General features: G+C 45.0%; 1 protein-coding gene across 2 annotated transcripts in view; it reads right to left on the bottom strand.

Annotated features, from left to right (window-relative positions):
• Positions 1-5,315: 5,315 nt before the first annotated feature.
• Positions 5,316-26,745, bottom strand: part of LOC141065425 (uncharacterized) — a 58,919-nt gene continuing 37,489 nt past the window's right edge. Inside the window, exons 3-7 of one of the 2 annotated variants that reach the window (XM_073557919.1) lie at positions 26,202-26,378; positions 10,598-10,789; positions 10,334-10,498; positions 9,447-9,570; positions 5,316-6,975 (exon numbers count right to left, since the gene is read on the bottom strand). In XM_073557919.1, coding sequence (XP_073414020.1) covers positions 5,489-6,975; positions 9,447-9,570; positions 10,334-10,498; positions 10,598-10,789; positions 26,202-26,378 — 2,145 coding nt within the window. In that variant the 3' untranslated portion in view covers positions 5,316-5,488. The remainder of the gene's footprint in view (positions 6,976-9,446; positions 9,571-10,333; positions 10,499-10,597; positions 10,790-26,201; positions 26,379-26,745) is intronic. The other variant, XM_073557920.1, reaches the window with a different exon arrangement.

Consider the following 26,745-nt stretch of genomic DNA (forward strand, 5'->3'; position numbering starts at 1 on the left):
CCTTCATCTAAATCGTTGATAAAGATGTTGAACAATACAGGGCCCAGGACAGAGCCCTGTGGTACCCCACTTGAGACATTCTTCCAACTGGATGTGCAGCCATTTACGACCACTCTTTGGGTCCGATCACTAAGCCAGTTATGAATCCACCTAACAGTTGCCTTGTCCATTCCATACTTAGTCATTTTTTCAATTAAGATTGTATGAGATACTTTGTCAAATGCTTTGCTGAAGTCAAGATATACTTGATGAGGGGCCGCTCCAGAGGAAGATCCAGGTTCGAGGGTGCTGCGCCACATTCTGTGTGGAAAAGAAATGAAAAACATTACTACAAAAAAATTACAATTGTAAAAGCTCCAACATATACTGCGGAATAGAAAAAATTAGATTAGGGAATACAACACAAAAATACTCACTTTCGCTGAGCAAGGACAGGCCTCAGGAAAGACAGCATCCTGTAGTACTTGTATTTCCTGATCCTTGCAGCATCACTGCGAACTTGGATCTCCTGTCTCAGGTTCTTATTGAAGCGATCCTTCATCGAACGCCAACGGGTTCTGATATTGTGCACTGTGAAGGGGAAAAAAAGAAATTGTTAAACAATGCACTTTAGGCCAGGATCACACAACTGTGTATGATGCGAGAAACTCGCAGGAGTTTCTAGCATCACACAAGGTTGTGTGATCACGGATACTTCCGGACTTGTGACGTGGCATTGTCCCAGTCATCCATCAGCGACTGGGCCACTTCATTCCACTGTCACCAAATCACCACAGCGTCCAAGTGCTGCTGCTCCCGGGTGTCCCACAACCAAACTCTTCTACCAACGTTATGAGGAGGTCATTGTCAATAAAATCTTCATCCCGTTGTGGGACCTGGAAATGAAAGAAAGACATTAATGTTGTAAAGATAAAACACTTAAAAATAGTCAACACTAACCAAAAACAGTCAAGAATACGTACACTCCCTGACAGAAGTTCTGTCGATTATCCATGTTATGTAAGTAAACGCTTATAACCTGACGTTAAATTCATCCATTGGTTGTATAAATTATTCTTTTGAAAGCTGAAACCCTGCGACATGTGGTTTAGGTTAAGAAAATAAATTGGCATCAATGCAGAAATATTGATCATTTAATGGACACAGAATGGTCAGATTTTGACAAGACAAAAGTTTTGTCACCCACAGAAAGTAATGTGATATTCAAACTAATAATTACCTTAAAATACAAATCTATGTTGCATAACATTGGTGAATGATGTTGTGGTGCTATTAGAGTCATATTTAATATTTTGTGTGACTTCCATGAGCTTGAAGGATGGCATCCATGCGGTTCAACAATGATTCATACAATTTATTAATGAAGTCATCAGGAATAGCACAGAATGCAGTCTTACATGCCTCCCAGAGTTCATCTAGATCCTTTGGTTTTGTCTTTCAAGCTTCCTCTTTCATCCTACCCCAAACATGCTCAATGATGTTCATGTCTGGTGACTGGGCTGGCCAGTCCATGAGCACCTTGATCTTTTTTGCCTGAAGGAACTTTGTTGTAGAGATGGATGTGTGAGATGGAGCACTGTTGTGAGTTCATTTTCCCCTTCACTACTGAGGCCCGAGGAACTCCCTCTTCTGGTGAAGAAAGGTAGTGAGCCTGATTGTCAAACACCTGGGGCTGATGATGATGACTGGCTGAGTGGAGTTGATGACTGGATATAAGGCTGCCGACGCCCTTCTGGCCTGCGGGTGATTTCTCTGTGGACTTCTAGGAAACCAGTCTGATTCCTGCTCATCTAAAGCCAAGATTTCTACTTTGCCTTTTTGCATTAGTGTTTTGTTTTCCTTGCTTTTCTGGATTCTGCCATTCCCTGCTGGGGTTAGCTGAATCTCCTTTTGCCTGTTGCGCTGTCTTCAGAACATTCCTGAGTACTGACATAGCTTTTTTGAAGCCTAGCGTCTTCAGGGCCTTTTTTACTGTCAGTTTGTTGGCTCTTGTTTTCAAAGGGCTTTTCACGGATTGCAGACAGCAGCCTTCCTGTCCTTTCCTATCTAAGCTAGCGTGGGCCTCATCTTTGCTCAGTCTATCTTTCTGTCTGTGTTTTGTTCTTTCTTCTTGCTTCACCGTCATTATATGTTGGGGGCTGCCTTTTACTTTGGGGTCTGCTCTGGGGCAGTTTAGATTTCCCCTTTCTGTCTTTAGGCTATGTAGTCCTCCGGCTGTGATCGAGGGGCCTAGGGCATCGTAGGAGCCCCCCACGGCTACTGCTAGTTGTGTTGATAGGTTCAGGGGTCTGCAATCCGATAGCTGCCAACTTCTCTGGTTTTCTGGACTTAGCTAGCATTACTATTTTTGTCTCCTACGGTGACTCAATCATAACAGAGCACCATCCTGCTGCAGAATTTGACCCCTTTTATGATTTGGAATATAAGAGGTAGCTAATACTTCTTGATATTTTAGGCTATTGATATTGCCTTCCACCTTGCAAATATTTCGCACACCCCCATATTGAATGTAACTCCAGACCATGATCTTTCCACCACCAAATTTAACTGTTTTCTGGGTGTATTTTGGATCCATACGGGCTCCAGTAGGTCTCCTGCAGTATTTGCGGTGACTGTGGTGTAATTCTACTGAGGATTCATCAGAGAAATCCACCTTCTGCCACTTTTCCAGCGTCCATCTGATTAGCAGGCTGTGGGACTTTGCAAATGCCACATGATTTTTTATTTGCCTTTTGTTTAGTTCTGGCTTCTGGGCACTGATTCGACCATGGAGGCCATTTTGAGACAGAATCCTACAAACTGTTCTAGTTGACACAGGGACTTGAAGTGACCAGGCCTGTTGGAGCTCTGCTGCAGTGGAAGAGGGGCTTGCTTTGGATTTTCTAACCAACAAACATTCCTCCTGAGCAGTTGTCTTGCGGGGTCTGACGGACCTGGGCTTGTCAAACACATCTCCAGTCTCTTTGAATCTTTTTTTTACTTCTTTGTACTTGACGCTGAGACACATTAAAAGGTGCCAGCCACCTCTGCAGTGGATCTGGTCTTCAGCCTCTTGATAATCCAGGCTTTGGTCGCAGGGTGGATTTTTGGCATGTTGTCAGAGTTCAAGTTGCAGCTCAAGTGAAGGTCTGGGGGTGCTGGGATTCTTTTTATACACACCCACTAATTAACCGACCATTTACTGAGCACAGGTGAGGATATAAACTAGGATTGGATGCATTATATGACCAGGCGACAAAACTTTTGCCAAAATCTGACCATTCTGCGTCCATTAAATGATCAATATTTCTGCATTGATGACAATTTATTTTCTTATCCTAAACCACATTTCGGAGGGTTTAAGCTTTCAAAAGAATAATTTATACAACCAATGGATGAATTTAACGTCGGGTTACAAGCTTTTATTTACACAACATGGATAAGCGACATAATTCTGTCAGAAAGTGTACACGCCGTCTTGCCACCGGAATTTGGGCCTGAGTCTGCTGCTCCTGTTCGTCTGCACTTGAAGTGTTCTGTAAAGAAAAAACATGATTTTGCCACATGTGTAAATAGTGACAGTGAATATTTACCAATCAGTAGCAAATGTACTCACTTCAGTCTCCTGTCCACTGTGTGAGGTCTGCTCTGCACTGGAGGACATGGCTATAGCTGCAAGAGAAACAAATGATTACAGACTGCAGGGATAAAAACAGACAGGCAGACATATAGCTTGTATTCTCACATTTTGTAAATTTCAGTCTTCACACAATCCGTTTTCTTGCAATCTCTTCCAAAAGCTTGATATTACTGGATTTCCAGTGCCCACACCCTCTTTTTATACATCTTTGTTTTGTGAGTGGCTGAAACCAGTTCCTGGACATGTTTACTCAGAAAACCACATGCGTACGCAAACACAAGCGTACACGTGTCCTTGTGTACCTATGCGTTCCCATAGACTGCAATGCATTGTTTTGAAGCACTCCGTCCGCATGCGTATGGCGGCGGAAATTTGACGCCTCAAAAAAATGCAACATGTTGCGTTAGCCGCGCCCCGCCGCACACTGCGAAACAATGCATGCGTACGCCTGCAAACGCATGTCCCTGCGTACACCATGTTAAAGATATGAAAACGACGCATGCGGATCAAACGCTGCGTTCACAGACGTAAATGTGAAAGCAGCCTAAGAAAAACAAAATTAAGACTAGGAGGGATAGCTAATACTAGAGAGGAGAGAGAGATGATTCAAAAAGATTTAAATAAACTGGAGAAGTGGGCAACTAACAGAATGGTTTTTAACAGGGAGAAATGCAAAGTACTACATCTGGGCAATAAAAATGAAAAAAGCATATATAGAATGGGAGGAATAGGGCTAAGTGACAGCACATGTGAAAAAGACTTGGGTATACTAATAGATCACAGACTGAATATGAGTCAACAGTGTGATGCAGCAGCAAAAAAGGCAAATGCAATTCTAGGATGTATTAACAGAAGCATACAGTCTAGATCACGTGAAGTCATTATTTCCCTCTACTCCTCTTTGGTCAGACCTCATCTGGAATATTGTGTCCAGTTTTGGGCACCACATTTTAAAAAAGACATCAACAAACTGGAGCAAGTTCAGAAAAGAGCGACCAGAATGGTGACCGGTCTGCAAACCCTGTCTTATGAGGAAAGGTTGCAGGATTTGGGAATGTTTAGTTTGCAAAAGAGAAGACTGAGAGGAGACTTAATAGCTGTCTACAAATATCTAAAGGGCTGTCACATTGTAGAAGGATCAACTTTATTCTCATTTGCACAAGGAAAGACTAGAAGCAATGGGATGAAACTGAATGGGAGGAGACACAGATTAGATATTAGAAAAAAACTTTTTGACAGTTAGAGTGATCAATGAGTGGAACAGGCTGCCACGAGAAGTGGTGAGTTCTCCTTCAATGGAAGTCTTCAAACAGAGGCTGGACAGACATCTGACTGGGATGATTTAGCGAATCCTGCTTTGAGCAGGGGGTTGGACCAGATGGCCCAGGAGGTCCCTTCCAACTCTACGATTCTATGATTCTATGAAGACTTTGGAGTGGCCTAAGTCAAAGTACTGACCTTAATCTGATTGAGTTGTTGTGGCATGACCTTTAAAACGCGATTCTTGCTCGGAAACCCTCCAATGTGGCTGAATTACAACAATTCTGCAAAGATGAGGGGCCAAAATTCCTCCAGAGCGACGTAAAAGACTCATTGCCAGTTATCGCAAATGCTTGATAGCAGCTGTTGATTTGTTGATGCTTAGGGCGGCCAAAACCAGTTATTAGGTTTAGAGGGCAAAAACTTTTCACACCACTGTAACTGTATTTTTTTAATGGGAAAAACATTCAGATTGAGATGGGGTTGTCTTAGTGGTCAACCAATGTAATGTCTGCACAACATTTTGTACTAGAAAAAAAAAAAAAAAATTATATAGTCTTTGTAAAACTGGAAAAAAAATGTTATAAATATATGTAAAAATGTTTCATATTAAACAGCTCCCCCCCGTGTGTGACTTCTCTGATGACTATGAAGTTTGTCTTTGCTAATAAAGCTTTTTCCACATTCTGAGCACGAGTACGGCTTCTCTACTGTGTAACTTCTCTGTTGTTTAACCTGAAAGGATTCATTTAAAGAGACATTTTCCACGCTCTGAACATGAATTTTCTTATGTCTGAGAAGACTTGATTCATATATAAAAGAGATCCCACATTCGCTACATGTAACTGGATTCTCTCCAGTGTGATCTCTTTGATGATCACTTAGCAGGGCTTCAGTATTAAAACATTTTCCACATTCTGAGCATGAATACAGCTTTTCTTCGGTGTGGATTTTCACATGAGTCGTAAGATGTGATCTACTTAAAAAGAATTTTCCACATTCTGAGCATGAATACGGCTTTTGTTCTGTGTGCATTTTCACATGACTCATAAGATGTGATCTACATATAAATAATTTTCCACATTCTGAACATGTATACGCATTTCCTGTATGAATTCTCTCATGTGCAGTAAGACTTGATTTACGTCTAAAAACTTTCTGACATTTTGAACATGAATAAGGCTTCTCTCCTGTGTGAACTCTCCTATGAGCAATAATATCTGATTTTCCATTAAAACATTTCCCACACTCTGAACAGGAATACGGCTTTACACCTGTGTGAATTCTCTGATGTGAAGTAAGAGTTGATTTATGTGTAAAACATTTCCCACATTCTGAACATGAATACGGCTTCTCTCCTGTGTGAACTCTCTCATGTTTAACAAGATATGATTTAACAATAAAACATTTCCCACATTCTGAACATGAATACGGCTTCTCTTTGTGATTTTTCTCATGATGACAAAGATCTGATTTATCTCTAAAACATTTCCCACATTCTGAACATGAAAATGGCCTTTCTCCTGTATGAATTCTCTGATGTCTAAGAAGAAGAACTTTGAAAGAAAAACATTTTCCACATTCTGAACATGAAAACGGCCTTTTTCCTTTGTGAATACTCTCATGTTGAAGAAGGTAAGATTTTTGGAAAAAACATTTCCCACATTCTGAACATGAATACGGCCTTTTTCCATTGTGAATACTCTCATGTTGAAGAAGGTAAGATTTTTTGGAAAAACATTTCCCACATTCTGAACATGAATACGGCTTCTCTCCTGTATGTATTCTCTGATGTATAGTAAGAACATATTTGGTTGAAAAGCATTTCTTACATTCTGAACATGAATACGGCTTCTCTCCTGTATGTATTCTCTGATGTATAGTAAGATGAGATTTGCCTGAAAAGCATTTCTTACATTCTGAACATGAATACGGCTTCTCTCTTGTGTGACTTCTCTTATATTTAACAAGATGTTCTCGATGTGCATTAAGGGTAATGGGGTTTTCTCTTGAAGACTGATAAATTATATCTTCTCCTTTTACATTATATTCTAGAGATAATGCGACATTTCCTCCAGGATGATCACTTGCATTTGCTGTTAGGAATAAAAATAGATGCCATTATTTTTTAAATCACAACTTTAAACACAAAGGCCCATCCATGTCCCACCTCTGATCCATGATGGGGAATTTAGAAGAAAAGTTAAGGAATTCAATGCACATTCTGAGAAATCCCTCGATCACCGGGAAACAGAAGATGCAGAACCTGGGATCCTCCAATGGCTTCAGCTTCTCCAGTAACTGTGTTTCAGAAGTTCTCAATCATCAGGAGCAGCACAAAGGAAACCCCAGGACTTCCACACCACATCCCAGAGTAAACCTGCTCCTCATTCATGATCATCAGCGCACATTCAGACACAGGCGAAATTAATAGAGATGGGTGAACCCGAACAGTAACGATCGGCGTCCATACCGAACACCTACTGTTTGGGCACGGACATCGAACATGGATTTTGCCTGAAAGTCCATGTTACTGTCTGATTTCGGCTGCCGAAACACCGGGTGTTGGTCACGCTGTTATGTGCTTGACAGCACAGCAAACACAGGTTCTGATCATCGGAGAAATAATCCACGACAGTCAGAGACCTGCGGTTCCCACGCTGTCAAAAGACAGCGTGAGCCCGCAGCTGTGAATGAAGGTAAGAAGTTTACCTATGGTGACTGGTGTCAGCTGATTGGACTACTGATCCCATCATCTGACACCTGCTGCTGCTAATTACAGTGAAAGCAGGCGCAGCGACGGGTGTATTCATCAGCGGCTCCTGCGCTGTAAATAATAAAAGAAAAAAAAAAAGGCGTGGATTCCCCAGAATGTTTGCTAACCAGCCAGGCAAAACTCATAGCTGTGTACTGCAACCCTAAGCTGTCAGCTTCAGCAAAGGCTAGTTATCAAGAATAGAGGGGTCCTGACTGTTTTTTTTTTTTTTTTGTAAATTATTTAAATAAATTTAAAAAAAATAAAAAAAAAACGCTTTGACAACCAGGCTTGCTAAAGCAGACAGTTGGCGGATGGTATTCTCAGGCTGGTAAGGGGCCATGAATATTGCCCCCCCCAACCTAAAAATAGCAGATCACGGTAGTCCAGAAAAGGCACATCTATTAGATTCTGGTGCTTTGCCCGGCTCTTCCCACTTGACCTGAAGCGGTGGCAAGTGGGGTGATAGTTGGAGGGGTTGTTGTCACCTTTGTAATGTCAGGTGACATCAAGCCCTGAGGTTAGTAATAGACAGGAGTCAATAAGACACCCCCATTACTAACCCCATAGTCACATTCTAAGAAAACACAGATACGCAGAAAAAAAAATTCATTTAAGTGAAAGTATGACACATATTGTAGTTTTATTTTAGATTTATTACAGGAGATCGAGGGCTTCGTTGGAATTAGGCGAGGTCATAAGTATGGTTTAAGATTATTAAATGAGTCTGTGTCATTTTTTCAAGTAAAAGGACTTTTTTTTCTGTGTGTCTGTTTTCTTACCATGTGAGTATAGGATTAGTAATGGATAGGTGTCTTGTAGACGCCTCTCCAAGACTAAGCCGTGGGCTTCATGTCACCTGACAATGCAAAGGTAACATCAACCTCCCCCAACTATCACCCCACTTGCCACCGCTAGAGAGAAAGAGGGAAGAGCTGGGCAAAGCACCAAAATACATGTGCCTTTTCTGGGCAGCTGTGTGCTGCTATATTTAGGCTGGGGGAGGGGACAATATCCATGGCACCTTACCAGCCTGAGAATACCAACCCCCAGCTGTCTGCTTTAGCAAGGCTGGTTGTCAAAAATGGGGGGGACCCCACGTCATTTTTTAAAATTACTTATTTAAATAATTTAAAAACCGAGTGGGGACCCCTCTATTCTTGATAACTAGCCTTGATGAAGCTGACAGCTGAGAGTTGCAGCCCCCAGCTGTGAGTTTTGTCTGGCTGGTTAGCAAAAATACAGGGGGACCCATGTCGCTTTTTAATTATTTATTTACAGCGCAGGAGCGGCTGATGAATACTCCCATCCGCAGCTCCTGCTCTCGCTGTAATTAGCAGTAGCAGGTGTCGGATGATGGGATCAGTAGTCCCATCAGCTGACACTAGTGACTGGAGGTAAACTTTTTACCTCCGTTCACAGCTGGGGGCTCATGCTGTCTTTTGACAGAGTGGGAACTGCAGCTCTGACAGGGGGGCATGATTTCACTGCCGATCAGAAGCGGTGTTTGCCACTGTCATGGACATGACAGCGTGGCAAACACTGGATGTTCGGGCCCCTCTTTCAAGTGAATGGGGTCCGGGTTGGGGTACTGTTCTGGTACCCAAACTTTTTGTTACTGTTCGGCCGAACACGAACATCCAGGTGTCTGCCCATCTCTAAAAATCATCTTACAACTAAATAACAATAATTATTCTAACTGGTAATTACAGACACGAGTAAGTAAAGCCTGGGACAGTAGTGAGGCTGTATTATATCTGCCAGTGCGACCACAGAAACGGCCACAAAGAAATGACTGAGGTCTCCTCTTACCTGGTGACACAAGAGGCCGGAGCTCCTCCACCACAACGTCCTTATACTGATCCCAGTGTCCTTCTACATAATCCCACTCCTCCATGGAGAAATAGAGAGCGACGTCCTGACACCGGAGAGGAACCTGACAAACAACAAGACCGACATCACCCAGAATCCTCCAGTGTATACTGTATAATCTCCCAGCAGTCTCCTCTCATCACCCAGAATCCTCCAGTGTATACTGTATAATCTCCCAGCAGTCTCCTCTCCTCTCATCATCCAGAATAATCCAGTGTAGACTGTATAATCTCCCAGCAGTCTCCTCTCATCACCCAGAATCCTCCAGTGTAGACTGTATAATCTCCCAGCAGTCTCCTCTCCTCTCATCACCCAGAATCCTCCAGTGTAATCTCCCAGCAGTCTCCTCTGCTCTCACCCAGAATCCTCCAGTGTATACTGTATAATCTCCCAGCAGTCTCCTCTCCTATCACCCAGAATCCTCCGGTGTATACTATATAATCTCCCAGCAATCTCGTCTCATCACCCAGAATCCTCCAGTGAATACGGTATATTCTCCCAGCAGTCTCCTCTCCTCTCATCACCCAGAATCCCCCAGTGTAGTCTCCCAGCAGTCTCCTCTCATCACCCAGAATCCCCCAGTGTAGTCTCCCAGCAGTCTCCTCTCCTCTCATCACTCAGAATCCCCCAGTGTAGTCTCCCAGCAGTCTCCTCTCATCACCCAGAATCCCCCAGTGTAGTCTCCCAGCAGTCTCCTCTCATCACTCAGAATCCCCCAGTGTAGTCTCCCAGCTGTCTCCTCTCATCACCCAGAATCCCCCAGTGTAGTCTCCCAGCAGTCTCCTCTCATCACCCAGAATCCCCCAGTGCAGTCTCCCAGCAGTCACCTCTCCGGTCAGCAGCTCGGTGATCTTGTTGGCCAGTTCTAGGACCTTCTTCTCTGGTGTCGGGCAGTGCAGGGGTTCTGTGATGGGGCTCTGGATCTTGCTCCGCCCTCCGGACATACAGGGGGTCACACGGTCCCCGGACGTCTTCTTCACCACCGTGTGCTCCTGTGTACAGTGACAGACGCCGATCACCACAGATTCTATCCATCTTTTCAGTCCTGTTCTATTAATAGAGATCAGAGTGATCTCATGGGAGACTCTCACCTTTCCCTTTAACAAGTCGATTATCTCCAGGGCGAGGAGTAATACTCTTGCCATCATGTTGCTTTTGTCCTGGTCGATCCTCGTTGGGTCATTTTTCCTCCTGACGTCCTGGTCCTGATCCTTCTGTCCTTCCATGTACTCCCACTCCTCCATGGAGAAATAGACAGCGGCATCCTGACACCTGACAGGAACCTGACAGACATACAGTTAGGTGCAGAAATCATTGGCCAGGGACGAGTCCTCGTGATTTCAGCTCTGCAGGTCGCTAGTTTGGATGTAAAATGAAACAACTGAGATGAAACTGAAGAAGCGGAGATTGTCAGGGTTAATTACAGGGGAGGAACAAAAATCTCCTGTGAAACGTTCAGGGATTGCAGCCATCTTTCTACAAATCCTCCTCATTTCAGGGGCTCAAAAGTAACTGGACAAATTAACTTTCCCATAAACAAAAAGGTCATCTTTAATACTTTGTAGAGAATCCTTTGCAGCAATGACGGCCTGAAGTCTGGAGGCCATGGATGTCACCATCGCTGGTTTACTACTTTTGCCGCCTTTCTTGCAGAGACTTCAGTTCTCAAAATTATTTGTGGCTTTCTGCCTTCAGCTTTGTCTTCAGCATGTGAAATGCAGCTCGATGGGGCTAAAACAGGAGGCCCCGCTGAAGCTCTAAAAAACTATAGGGAGAAAAACACTATCTAAAAATCTAATTAAAGCTGCCAAAAAGGAAACAGAGAAGCACAAAGGAGAGTAACACTGATCCCAAGCTGTTCTTCACCTATATCAATAGTAACAGAATCACAAGTGACAGTGTAGGAGCCTTATAAAACTGTGAGGAAAGTATGGTTGTAGATGACGAGGAAAAAGCGAATATATTATACACCTTCTTCTCCACAGTATTCACGGTGGAAAATGAAATGCCGAGAGACCAAGAAAACCCGATATTACGGGTCACCAATCTAACCCAAGAAGAGGGGCGAAACCGGCTAAATAAGATTACAATAGATAAATCTCCGGGTCCGGATGGCATACACCCACGAGTACTAAGAGAACTAAGTAATGGAATAGACAAGCCATTATTTCTTATATTTAGAGACTCTATAGCGACGGGGTCTGTTCCACAGGACTGGCGCATAGCAAATGTGGTACCAATATTCTAAAAGGCTCTAAAAGTGACCTGGACATTATAGGACAGTAAGTCTAACCTCTATTGTTGGTGAGATATGTGAAGGGTTTCTGAGGGATGTTATTCTGGATGATCTCACTGAGAATAACTGTGTGACTCCATATCAGCATGGGATTATGAGGAATCGCTCCTGTCACACCAATCTAATCAGCGTTTATGAAGAGGTAAGCTATAGACTGGACCAAGGTGAGTCATTGGACGTGGTAGATCTTGATTTTTCCAAAGCGTCTGATACCGTGCCACACAAGAGGTTGGTACACAAAATGAGAATGCTGGGTCTGGGGGAAAATGTGTGTAAATGGGTAAGTAACTGGCTGAGTGATAGAAAGCAGAGGTGGGGTATAAATGGTATATTCTCTAACTGGGTCGCTGTGACCAGTGGGCACTGCAGGGGTCGGTGTTGGGACCTCTTCTCTTCAACAGGTTTATTTATTTATTTTTTTTTTAAATGAAATTCTTTTTATTCAAGAAAGCATACTGGATAGTATGACATACATAAGTATACATTAGAGTACAAATTATACATTAGAGTACAAATTATAATACTTTCCCCATGTTTTAATAAATGCAAAATACACCAAACACATCCCTCCCCCTTCCCATAACAAGAAACCCCCCCCCGTCTCACACCTACAATCCTTATCCATGCATTACATTGTTGTACACTTTTTTATAACCCTAATAACCTATTTTTGACAAGTTCTGCGGAAGCCAATCCGGGAAAGTCCAACCAGCTCCCTCAGATATTCTCGTAGTGGTTCATCTTGCCTCTTTTCATGTAGACGCTTCGCTCCATAAGGATTACAAAAATATGTCTATTTACAAATTCCTTCCTAGTAGGAGGATTTTCATCTAACCAGTGCAATGTGATAGTCTTCCTTGCAACATAAAGCAATCTGGCTATTGCCACCTCCTCTACATGTCCTAAAATACACGTCAATGGATCTCAAGTAATATTTGCTTCCGTCACTCCCACCAAATCCAGGACCCCAATCCAAAATGCCTGTAATCTTGGACAAGACCATAGCATATGAAGAATATCAGCTTCATCCATTGTACATCTCGGACATCCAGTGTCTGCCCTTAGTCCAGCCTTTTTCATCCACACAGGTGTCCTGTATACCCTATGCATAGCGTATAACTGTGACACCCTCCCAGATTCACTTATATTCTAGGGACATATTGTAAAACCGACTCCCACTGCTCATCCGATATGTCTCCTAAATCCCTTGTCCATTTGGATCTAGCCATCAATAGGCGTCTATCCAAAAACGTACCCAGCAATCCCCTGTAAATTATCGATATAAGACCCCTAGTACCACTCTGGGGGCCAAGCATATTCAACATACTGTCATTCTGTATCACTATCGGTGACCTTCTCCACTGTGAAGGGAATGCGTGTCGCAGCTGCAGATACTGGTAAAAGATAGTATGCTTCAAAGGGAACTCTTCCCGAAATGTTACAAATGTTTTAAATGTCTCACCATCTAGCAACTGCGACACATACCATATACCTATTCTTCTCCACTGTCCAAAATTCCATAGACTAAGCAGTTCAGTCAACCAGGGGTCAAACCAAATGGCTGTGTATCTCGTGTATTCCCCTATACCCCTCCATAGCTTTATTTTTTTTCCACAGTTTTTCAAGCAAAGCCAAAGTTGGAAAACTTTTAGGGTTCAGACGAAATTTACCCGCCTCCAGCAGCGGGCCCCTCCCTACCACGAGAAAAAACCTTCCCCACTGAGCCTATAAGATCATGATCCCCCCATCCTATCAAATGCTGGCATTGGGACCCAATATACTACAGCCATGGGTTGGGAACCGCCAAACCTCCATCTTTTGAACTTTGCAACAGTTCCACCTTGATACGAGCTCGACCTCCTTTCCATATCAAATCACGGAAAATGGCGTTAATTTTATAAAATCTATTTTGAGGCAGCCAAACCGGTGCATTGTGTAGCACATACAAAAGCTGAGGCATAAGTATCATCTTTATTAAGTTAGCACGCCCTGCCATTGTTAAATTTAATTTCCTCCATGCCGTAATTTTCTGTTTAAATTTACCCAGCAGCGGGTTCAAATTAAGTCTTTCATAATCTTCAATATTATTTGACACCCTAATGCCCAAGTAAGTGAATTCTGTAACCACTTGAACCGGAGTTGGCTGATCTCCTACAAGAGTCCCACCACCCAGCGGCAACAAAACGGACTTATCCCAATTAATGCAGATCCCAGATATATAGGCATATTCGTCTAGAACCCTCATCACCCTCCCCAAGGAACCTTCCGTATCTCCCCAAAATAGCAACATGTCGTCAGCATAGAGTGCCACTTTTTCCTCATGTATCCCATATTTAAATCCTACAATATTTTGGTCCCTTCTAATCACTGCTGCCAGTGGCTCTATTGCTATAGCAAACAATAAAGGGGATAAAGGGCATCCCTGTCATGTGCCTCTAAACAAGGAAAACCCCTCAGACATTTGCCCATTTACACGTACCTTGGCACTAGGAGCAGTATATAGCAACTGAACCCATTTGATAACCACTTTCCCAAAGCCCATGTGCTGCAACGTAGCCCACAAGTATTTCCATTCTACGCTATCGAATGCTTTGGCCACGTCCAACAACAAGATCGCTCCATGCCCGTCACTATCCGCCTTCACTTGCATATTAATAAAAAGTCTCCTCAAATTCGTCACTGTGGACTTGTTAGGCATAAAGCACACCAGATCCCCATGCACTATAGATGTTATAACTTTAATAAGATGGTTAGCCATCATTTTAGCCAGAAGTTTTGCATCCGTCGTTAGTAGTGAGATTGGGCGATACAAGGCCGGGTCAGCAGGGTCCTTGCCTTTCTTAGGGAGCACAACAATAATTGCCTCCCGCATGGACAGTGGAAGTTCACCCCTATCCAACCCTGCCTTATATACTTCCAGCAAAACAGGTAGCAAAAATGTCCCATATTTTTCATAATACTTTTCATTAGCCATAGAGGCCACCTCTACCTCCAACTCCTCCAAACTAAACGGTCTATCCAATAATTGCGGATTGTCTGCAGACAATCTGGGAAGCTCAGCTCTGACCAAGAAATCATTAATCTCTGTATCTGTCGGATGTGCCTGTGATCTATATAAATTAATATAAAAACCCTCCATCACCTCTAGGATGCCCGCAGTATCTCTAACCTCCTGCCCATCGTCTCCCCTCAAGGCAATTATATAAGCATTGTCTCTCTGTGCAGCAACCACTAGGGCCAGGAGATGACCGGCTCTCTCTCCTTCAAAGTATTGCATAGTCCGGGACATCTTTATTCGTTCTGCCATCCGTAAGGAGAGCGCATTTATTCCAACCTGAGCCTTTTTAAGCCTCTCCTCCGCCTGAGTGGATGGGTTCAAGGTCAGTGCCTCCTCCGCCTCTCTCAGTTCCCTGAATACCCAATGATCCTCCTGCTTAGTATTCGTCTGAACCCTAAATATTCCTTTAATACCATGCCCCCTAAAGAAAGCTTTCATGGCCTCCCAAACAACTCCCTCATGGGCCGTACCACTATTAACCTTGAAGAACTCTTGGAGCTCTCTCTCTAGAACACCTCCTTTATCAATTAACTGCGGCCAGAAGGGGGTTTAGTCGCCAAGGGGGTTTGTTATTCATTATCTGGCCTTGCTCACCAAGTACGACATACACAGGAGAATAGTCAGACACCGTTCTACTCAAATATCTCACATCTGTCACAAGTCTTAACATCTGGTTGTCCCCCAACGCCAGATCGATCCTTGACAAAGAAAAAGTCGCTGAGAAGCACGAGAATCTACGCACCCCAAGGTTTCGGACAGTCCAGAGAGCAATCATAGATGTTTCTCTCAACAAAGCATCAAATGGAGTACAGTTACCCCCCCCCGGTTTCATTTCCTCTCCCCTACCTCTATCCCAATGAGAGTCAAGTACGGGACTCCAGGGAAGCCCGCGATAATTTCTAGAATGTTCAAGGACAGTGTATTGTTATACGGTGGCGGAGCATACACAGATATGAGCAGCATAGGCCTACCACTAAGTTTACATAATAGACACACGTACTACCCCTCTGGGTCAATGATCACGTTGAGCTATTCAAACTTTGTTCCCTTACATAACAAGATACTTACTCCCCTTGAATAGGTAGAGTACGTAGCATGATGGCTCTCTTGTATCCAACGCCCATTCAGGGTGTGAATCCTGTCTGGGACCGTACGAGTCTCCTGCAAGCATATTATAGCTGGTTTCGCTGCGCGCAAAAACTGAAAAATTGCTTGTTTTTTAACATCAGCTGCAAGGTCTCTAACATTCCAGCTCAGAATTTTCACGTCACCCAACACGGATACTCAGACTTGTATATGACATAAAATGTGCAACATGTAAATGTCCTGAAGAAGCATGACATAAACCATCCCCATTACCCTCTACCCCCCCTCCCCCAACAACTATCTCTAGAACAAAAAAAATTGTAACAAAGAAAGCCAGATATTTTTTCCCGTATTGGAAAAAAAGAAAAACAGGCGTATATTATAATTAGCCGATCTTAACCTCGCCGTATCCACGCCCGCATCAGATCCTCCAATACAAGGATCCACTAGGTCTTAAACTTGTGAACAAAAATGAAAATAGTATATCGCCACAAAGAACCTCCCAGTAAGCCACCGTCAGTGGCAATTAGGTAAACAGACGCTCAGTTCATGAAACCTTCAGTCTGCAGAGACTTTCTCCTTTTCCAACCGTAGTTGTTTCTCATTACAGACCAGCCATCTGAGAGCATCCTTGGCATCAGAGAAAAAAATCGTAGTTACTTACTGATAACGGTATTCCTCTAATCCCATGACGGCACCACGGAGAGAGAGGGATCCGCCCTCAGGGACAGGAAACCTACAGATGAAAAAGGCGGTACCTCTCTCCCGCATCAGTTGGTTTACAGAGCATTACACAGAACTTTCAGCTGCAACTCTAATGGTTATAAAAATCCAAAATGATCAAGTTAATCAAATTAAGCTTAGTAGAGGCACCGTGTGGCTAAGTACTAAAGCTAACTAACTCTAATGTGCACACCTGTGTGTGAAAGGGAGGGGATGTACGGGTGCCGTCATGGGATCAGAGAAATACAGTTATCGGTAAGTAACTACGATTTTCTTTCCCCCATGACGGCACCACGGAGAGAATTACAAAGATTGTACATCTAGGGAGGGACCACCGCCTCCAGAACCCTTTTCCCAAAGATGAGATCTGAAGAGGAGGTTAAGTCTACACGGTAATGTTTGAAAAATGTAGAGGGGGAAGACCAAGTAGCCGCTCTACATATCTGGTCTACTGAAGCGCCGGCTTTCTCCGCCCAGGATGATGCCACTGCCCTGGTTGAGTGAGCCCTTACGCCCTCCGGGATGGCCACCCCACAAGAGGAATAGGATAGGGTGATGGCCTCTCTTATCCACCTCGCCAGTGTGGCCTTCGAGGCTTTTTGACCCCTCCAAGGACCCTGAAAACAGACAAACAGAGCCCTATCCTTCCTAAACTCCCTTGTGGTTGTGAAATATTGGACCAGGCATCTTTTTACATCTAAAGTGTGTAATACCTCTTCTGTTTTGTTTTTGGGATTGGGACAGAAGGAGGGTAGGGAGATTTCCTGGGTCCTATGAAACTGTGAAGACACCTTAGGGAGATATGCTGGGTCGGTCCTAAGAATTACCCTATCATCCAGAACTTGCGTGAAGGGTGAGTGGGCAGACAAAGCTTGTATATCACTAATGCGGCGGGCAGACGTTAAGGCTACGAGGAGGGAGGTCTTAAGGGACAATATTTTTAAGGGAGCCTCCACTAGGGGTTCGAAGGGAGATTTGGTTAGTGCGTTTAACACTAGGTTTAGGTCCCAGGGGGGAGTGGTGCGTAGGGGGATCGGCCTGGATCTACTTGAGGCTCTAATGAATCTCATAACTCATCTATTTTTGGCTAGGTCATGGTTATACAAAGCTCCCAAGGGCGCCACCTGTACTTTTAAGGTACTGGTAGCTAACCCCTTTTCCAACCCCCTCTGTAGGAATTCCAGAATCTTGTCTACAGGGATTTCGCCCGTTGGGTCGGAGCCTGACACTGACAAATTTTTTCCACACTTTGCCATATGCTTTAGTGGTTACTGGCTTTCTGCTCTGTAGTAGCGTGGTTATCAAGTTTGACGAGAAGCCCTTGTTACTTAGGAGCTCCCTCTCAAAAGCAAAGCTGTCATGTGCAGGTTTTTTATGTGGTCATGATACACTGGTCCCTGGGATAGCAGGTCTGGAGTTTCTGGTAGAACCCAGGGATCCGTTACGGACATTCTTCTCAGCCAGGAGAACCATATTCTCCATGGCCAGAAGGGCGCTATTACCACTACTGTCGCCTTGTCCTCCCGTATTTTCCTCAGTACTAAGGGGATGAGAGATATTGGGGGGAAGGCGTAGGCCAGATGATAATCCCAGGGTATCGTGAAAGCGTCTAGCGCTACCGGGCCCCCCCGGGGATCGATCGAGCAGAAGGTTTCCAACTTCCGGTTTTGACTGTTCGCAAATAAGTCTATTTCTGGCCGGCCCCAGAGTTTCACGATCTGGTTGAAGACCAACTGGCTTAGTTCCCACTCCCCCTGTTTTAGACGTGTCCTGCTTAAAAAGTCCGCCGTTCGATTTTCTGCACCTTTTATGTGAAGGGCTGTCAGGGATTCTAGATTGTGTTCTGCCAGGTGGAAGATGGACTTTGTTACCTCCATCGGTGGTCGACATCTGGTGCCCCCATGGTGGTTAAGATATGCTACCACTACCTGGTTGTTTGAGAAGACCCTTGTGTGATGGGAATGAAGTGAATCTAGAAAATGAATGAGAGCTAGTTTTACTGCCAGCAGCTCCTTCATATTTGAGGAAGCGGACTCTCTTCCCTGGTCCCAGGGCCCTTGTGCCACCTGGTTGTCTAGATGTGTACCCCACCCCCAGGGGCTTGCGTCCGTAGTTAGGATCTTTGTCGCAGGCAATGCCCAAGGAACCCCCTTGGCTAGGTTGGCTGGAACTGTCCACCACGTTAAAGGAATGTCTTGTCTCTGGTGAGATGTTTAACTGCATGTCTAAATTCCCGTGTAGGGAAATGTCTGCGTCTAATATTTCCCACTGTAAGTTTCGAGTATGGCTCTGTGCCCACTGAACTGCTGGCATGCAGGCTCTCATTGACCCTAATAGTGACATTGCTTTTCTCAGGGTAGTGTTCGGGGAAGCTATCATTTGTGATGCCATTTGTGTCATTTTTTGAACCTTCGCCTGCGGAAGATAACATTTCTGTTCGATCGAGTCCAGTGTTATCCCCAAGTACTCCTGCACCTGACTTGGTACGAGTCTGGACTTGGGCAAGTTCAGCATCCACCCTAGACTCAGTAGAGACCTCATGACCATGTCCAATTGTTGTTTGCAGTAGTGAAAGGTAACATAGTAACATAGTAACATAGTTATTAAGGTTGAAGGGAGACTTTAAGTCCATCTAGTTCAACCCATATCCTATCCTAACTTGCCCTAACATGTTGATCCAGAGGAAGGCAAAAAAAACCCATGTGGCAACAGTAAGCTTCACATTGGGGAAAAAAAATTCCTTCCCGACTCCACATACGGCAATCAGACTAGCTCCCTGGATCAACGCAATATTAAGGAGACTAGTGTATATACCCTGTAATATTATACTTTTCAAGAAAGGCATCCAGTCCCTTCTTAAATTTTAGTAGTGAATCACTCATTACAACATCATATGGCAGAGAGTTCCATAGTCTCACTGCTCTTACAGTAAAGAATCCGCGTCTGTGAGTATGCTTAAACCTTCTTTCCTCCAGGTGACCCCTATTATTAAGAGATCGTCCAGGTATGGGACTATCAGAATGTTTTGCTCTCTTACATGGGCCATTACCTCTGACATTACCTTTGTAAATACCCTTGGGGCAATGGCTAGCCCTAAGGGGAGGGCTCTGAACTGATAATGCTTTATCTCCCCCTGGATTGTCACCACCACCCTGAGGTATTTCCTGTGGTCTCTGTGAATAGGCACATGGTATATGCATCTCTTAAGTCTAATACGGCCTTGAAGCAAGCCGGGGGGAAGCATTTTTATACATGATTTTATTGTCTCCATTTTGAAGTGCTGAATTTCTAGGAATTTGTTCAGCCTTTTTAGATTTATGATCGCCCTGTACGATCTTTCTGGCTTCTTGCGAAGGAAGAGAGTTGAGTAGAAGCCTTTGCCCCTGTCTTGGTAGGGGACTTCTTGTAACACGTTTTTCTCTCTTAGATTCGCTATTTCTTGTTGTAGAGCCAGCTGCTCGTGTAATATCTTTTGGGGCGTTATTACAAAAGAATCGTTTGGGAGGGTAATGAATTTTAGCCTCAGACCTTCCTTTATTACGTTTAGTATTCATGAACTCGCGGATATTTTTTCCCAGGCCTGGAGAAAGTAGGCTAATCTTCCCCCGACCCGGGGAGTACCTTCATTGTGGCTTCTTGTTGTCTGGGGGTTTGTTAAACATAAAGCCTTTATTCTTGTTCCTTCTATCCTCCCATCCTTCTTTGGGCCAAATAAGAATTCCCTCGCATGGGATTGCGCACAATTTGGCTTTTGTCTTCAAATCTCCCGGCCAGCATTTCAGCCATAAGGCGCGTCTTGCGGCATTTGAGAAGGCCGCTGTCCTGCCTGCCAGCCTGGTTGAGTCTACCGACGCATCCGCCAGAAACGCTGCTGCTCCCTTCATTACCGAAACTGATCTCTGTATCTTTTCTCTCGGGACCTTCCCATTTATCTGAGAATCTAAATGGTCCAGCCAGACCCATCAAGGCACGTGCAGTCCACATGGCTGGCTTTAGCCCCCCTCCTGCTGCTTCCCAAGCGTTTTTTAAAAAAAGTTTCAGCCTTTTTATCCATTGGGTCCTTCAGGGTACAAATGTCTTCGAAGGGCAGGGCAAATTATTTAGAAGCTTTTGCGACTGCTACATCTAACTTTAGGTGCTTTGCCCCATAAGGAGCAGGTCGGGTCGTCAAAGGGGTATTTTCTCTTTGGTGTTAGGAGGACTTTTTTGTCCGGCTTTTTCCACTCTCGCTTGATGAGGCAGTGGATTTTCTCATTAATCGGGAAAGCCCTCCGCTTTTTTTGCTCTAGCCCTCCGAACATTATATCTTGGGCCGTTTTCTTGGGGCGTTCGTCTACCAGTCCCATAGTTGTCCTCACAGCTTTTACCAGGGCGTCCGTCTCCTCAATGGGAAAGCAGCTGCGTCCCCCTTCTGAGGATGATGAATCACTTGAGTCGGATAGTTCACTTCCCGACTCACTGACGCTCGACTCTGGGGATCTATGCCTGGACTGGCCTTTCTTTTTTGTGGTCCTGGCGTTTTGAGGTCTAAAGCAAACCTCGGGGATTCCTCCTGTATTGTCTGCTCTATGCAAGCCGCACAGAGCTTTTTCTCCCACGTAGGGGGTAGCTCCTCCGTGCATATAGCACATATCATGTGTTTAGATTTGGTAGTGCATTTACGCCCCTGAAAAAGAAAAAAATTAATAATCGCAAATTAGCGAACGGGCATTCACGGAGATCACTCACCCTCCTGTGGAACGAATGATATCGTCTCAGGCGTAGGGATTATCTCCACTGCTGAATCCACTTCTGGCTGTGCCGCCATGGTGGAGCTTTGGCTGCGCTGCGATCCCGTATGACCGCTGCTGCTGGGAAGAGTCGCGTTGGCGCTGTAGGTGCTGGTGCTGTTCCTGCGTTTGCTGTGGTCCCTGCTTCGGGGACCGCCGCCGTGTCTCCTTCTCCCTCTGTGGTTTCCCACTCATGGTGACCGCTTCCTTCTCCTTCAGCGCGTTTTTAAATTTTTATTTTTTTTTTTTTAATTTGCCGCCGCCGCCCCCTTCCCAGGGTTCCCTGCGCCCCGCCGGAAGACCCGCACCCCGCCGAAAGTCTCGTGCATGCGCACTGCGGTATTACCCAGCGGTGCACCGCGCCTTCCCTCTTCCTAAGGGAGCTGTAATGGCGCGCATACGCCCATCCTCCGGCGTACTGCGCGCTCGGCGCCGGTCTCCTGCACCCTCCCGGCGCTGTACTCGTGGCTCCGATCGCCGCCTCCCCTGCTCACGGTTATGGCAGGCTCTGACCTGTGGCCCTTGGTGACCACCGCCACCTGCACAGGCTGCCTTGTCCGGCTCGGCAGGGCTCTCCTGAAGTGACCACCGTCACTATACTGCAGGACGCCCCTTTTTTTTTTTTCCTTTTTTTGGGATCGGCAGACTTCCTGGATTCTTCACTGCCTCTCCCCACTCACCCTCAAGGCCCGCCAACCCCGGTGGTGGTGCTTCGGGTGGGAAGCCTGTTCAAGGCCTCGACCCAGCCGAGGCAGGGAGCCCCGCTGCCCATCACCGTCTGGATCGGTCCCCGGAATCCTGTGACGACTTGTCAGGTACGTGCTGAAGGTTCCCCGTCAGGGACAGGAAACCAACTGATGCGGGAGAGAGGTACCGCCATTTTCATCTGTAGGTTTCCTGTCCCTGAGGGCGGATCCTTCTCTCTCTCCGTGGTGCCGTCATGGGGGAAAGAGAAATTGAAATTTATTTGCAGTTACGATCCGCAACTTGGCAGGGTATAACATGGAATATTTCACACCAATTTCCCGTAACATTTTCTTGATATCAATAAACCTGGCTCTCTGCTTTTGCACTTCAATAGAATAGTCTGGAAAAATGGAAATTGCAGAACCATTAATCATAAGGTCTGAGTGATCTCTAGCAAGCTTCAAAATGGTATCTGTCACGGTAATGGAGCACTTTAGCTATTACAGTCTGTGGTGGACATCCAGGGGGGAGGGGAGGATGCGTGGGAGCCCTGTGAGCTCGTTCAATGGCATAGAACCGTGACAATTTATCAGCACCCATCTTTTCCAAGAGCCATCTCTCAGAGAATTCCGTAGGGGTAGTGCCCTCAACTTTTTGCGGCATGGCGACCAATCTCAAGTTATTGCGCCAGGACCTGTTTTCCAAGTCATCCACTTTGGCCTGGACAGCAGTAAGGGCCATTGCCATTTGTTTATATTCCTTCTTAGCTCCTGCTATATAGTCCTCCGCAGAGCTGACTCTTTTTTCAACTTCTCCCACTCTCTCCTTCACCACATGCATAGTGTGCTGCATTTTAGTCACGTTAGCTTGGATGTTGCCTAGCTGTGTCGCTATGTTGCTGATAGAGGAGTCACAGTGTATTATGGCGCGAAAAACATCTTTTAAGGTCCTCTCCTCCGGCAATAACAGTTCTCCCTTCTTTCCCCTCAGCAACTCTGCATTCACCTCACCATGTCCTGTGTCACTTCCCTGAGAGCCACTCTGAATTTCATCTTCACTTTCATCATTGTCCACCTCCCCCTGCTCAGTTTCCTCCTCTCCCTTCTCATACCTCTGTGATGTGCACACATGTCGTCCTCCACCTTCGTTTTGAGTCTGGTGCCCTCCTGTGCTCCTGGCAAAACGCTGTAATCTACTCACAGCGTCCATCTTCCTGCTCTCATCTCGGGCCGGCCCCTCCTCAACCTCACCAGCAGCATGAGAGCCATCTTGGGCCGTCCTGTCCGGATTCCCGGAATTCTTTCTGAGGCCTTCTTTGCCTGTCATGGATGATATAGGAGCATTCCAGAGGATGTAGCAGGGTCAACGCACTTTGATCTTCACAGTAGGGAGATAATGAAGTGTTTCTAAGTGTCACAAAGTATGTCCTGACTAGATACTGTGCAGGAGCTGGATGAGCACATGTCTGCTCACATCGCACTCCAGGCCACACCCCTCCTCTTCAACATATTTATTAACGATCTGGTAGAAGGTTTACACAGTAAAATATTGATATTTGCAGATGATAGAAAACTATATAAAGCAGTCAGTACAAGAGAAGATAGTATTCTGCTACAGATGAATCTGGATAAGTTGGGAACTTGGGTCGAAAGGTGGCGGATGGGGTTTAACAATGATAAATGTAAGGTTATACACATGGGAAGAAGGAATCAATATCACCATTACACACTGAACAGTAAACCACTGGGTAAATCTGACATGGAGAAGGACTTGGGGATCCTAGTTAATGATAAACTTACCTGGAGCAGCCAGTGCCAGGCAGCGGCTGCCAAGGCAAACAGGATCATGGGGTGGATTAAAAGAGGTCTGGATACACATGATGAGAGCATTATACTGCCTCTGCACATGGAGGACTGTGTACAGTTTTGGGCACCGGAGCTCAGGAAGGATATAATGGAACTAGAGCGAGTACAAAGGAGGGCAACAAAATTAATAAAGGGGATGGGGGAACTACAATACCCAGAAGGATTAGCAAAATTAGGATTATTTAGTGTAGAGAAAAGACGACTGAGGGGCGATCTAATAACCATGTATAAGTATATAAGGGGACAATACAAATATCTCTCCGAGGATCTGTTTATACCAAGGAAGGTGACGGTCACAAGGGGGCATTCTCTGCGTCTGGAGGAGAGAAGGTTTTTCCACCAAGATAGAAGAAGATTCTTTACTGTTAGGGCAGTGAGAATCTGGAATTCCCTGCCTGAAGAGGTGGTGATGGCGAACTCAGTAGAGGGGCTCAAGAGAGGCCTGGATGTCTTCCTGGAGCGTAACAATATTGTATCTGACAGTGATTAGGTTCTTTAGAAGGACGTAGAGCTGGGGATTTATTCTGACAAAATATAGGCTGAACTGGAAGGACACATGCTTTTTTCGGCCTTGCTAACTATGTTACTATGAGATCTGGTGACGACAGATCACTGGAGAATACTCCACTTCTTTTTCGCAGGATGTTTTGTATAATTTTCCATCTGTCCTGTGAAGCGCCGTCCAATCAACCCTGCTGCATTTGCTTGGATCTGAGCACCAATCATCATCATTAAACATTCGTGCCCCGGGGTAATCGGAAGCCATGCATGCCTGCGCTATTACACTGCCTCCACCATGTGAAGAAAACTGATAGTCCGCCCACCTTAGGGTGTGGAGAATTTACATCCACGCGCAGATCAAATCGGAGCAGTTGAAGTAGATACAATGAGGTACAAATGGTGACTCATGGTTACCATGAGCAAGACGTATGTGGATGTGTAGGTCCTGCCACTAGTATCTAATCTGCACTACTGCCAATGTATTTGGAGCATTTTTTAAATGGCTACATAAAAGGAATGTTTTATACTTGGGACAAAGTCTCTTATCACTGATCACCACTTGTACTTCATCCATGTGTTACAGTTGATGTGCTGTGGTTTGGATCACGAGACGTTCCAAGCCTTCTCCATACTTTCTTATTCCAATCATTCTGGAATAGGTTGATCTTAGTTTTATCTGTCCAAAGAATGCTGTCAAAGAACCAGCGGCTTCTTCAGATGTTTCTTGGCAAAGTATAATCTGACCTTTCTATTTTTAATGATGATTAAAGGATTGCACCTTGTGGGCAAAAGCCTTGGAAAGTGTCGCAGTTCCGGCAGGGTCAGGTGCGCTCTTGCTGGCCTTTGATTATCTGGGGGAGTTGGTGTAAAACACTTCCACTGAGATCTCCTTTAACCGCATTTTGTGGGTTCACAGCAATAGCGCCTGAATGTAAATCCTATACCTGAAATCAGTCACACCTTTTACCTGCTTAATTGATGATAGATTAACGAGGAAAAAGCCCAAGCAATCCACTAAAGAGCTTATAAGATAACTGTCCAATTACTTTTGGTCCCTTGAAAACGAGTTAACTACAGCGGGATTGTCAGGGACATAACCCAGCTTTCGTTTCCACTTTCAATTCCGGTTAGGAACTTGCAGCTCTCTGGCGCCCCCCTTATCCTCAGGTCAGTCAGGGAACTACTCCTAGGCTAAGTAGTCCTATTTTAATTGACTGTTGTACATATTGTATTTTGGCTCCTTTTGTAATATCTTTTATATTTTTGTAAACACTGCCTATATTTTCTGCAGTAAACTTATATATTTACTAGTTTTGTCTTTCTTGCTCTATGACAGAATCGTCACGTACTCTGCGCCAAATCACGCTACCTTTGGGGTTGGTTCCTGACCCGATATAGGCTTTGGTATCAAACGAGGAACTGGTGGCAGCGTAGCAACCTGGTGTTATTGGGGAACCCTGGCAGTGACAGATCAGAGGATTATGTGTGTATTCCCGGCCTGTGACTGGTGATATACATACCGCCCTCACCTCAGAGTGCCCGATAGCCAGTACGCAACAAGGCAGTACAGTGTATACTGTATATTCTCCCAGCAGTCTCCTCTCCTCTCATCACCCAGAATCCTCCAGTGTATACTGTATAATCTCCCAGCAGTCTCCTCTCATCACCCAGAATCCCCCAGTGTACACTGTATAATCTCCCAGCAGTCACCTCTCCAGTCAGCAGCTCTGTGATCTCGGTGGTGAGATCTAGGATCTTCTTCTCAGGCATCGGGGAGTGTGGGGCTTCTGTGATGGGGCTCTCATTACTGCTCCCTCTTCCGGATACATGGAGATGGATGATGGGAGTCACACAGTCACCTGATGTCTTCTTCTCTATTGTGTAATCCTGTATAAGGAGAGATGCTGATGAATATTACACATAAGGAAACATAAGACAGTTTATGTGTTGTCTCTGCAGCTGCCCATCCACCTCAATAGGTGAGCTCATGTGGCCCCGACTACCTGGTTTACTCCTTGCTGTTTGGGAGGTCCGAGGACCCTGGGGTAGTTGGAGAAAGAGAGTCAACACAAAGTTGCTGCTGGTGGTTTGGTGGTGGTGCTGTCTGGGAGGCTCTGTCAGCAGTGTGAGGGTGAAGATAGAAAGATACAGGCAGACGGTGATACAGGAGACTCTTCTATGGAATCCACCTTGGATACAGAAGCCAAGGTGGAATCAGGAACAAAACCTGGTAACTTCTCAGAGAATAACGGGA

This window comes from Dendrobates tinctorius, unplaced genomic scaffold (assembly GCF_039654945.1).
Source record: "Dendrobates tinctorius isolate UK_male_01 unplaced genomic scaffold, ASM3965494v1 ptg000251l, whole genome shotgun sequence".
In the NCBI taxonomy this organism is placed as follows: domain Eukaryota; kingdom Metazoa; phylum Chordata; class Amphibia; order Anura; family Dendrobatidae; genus Dendrobates; species Dendrobates tinctorius.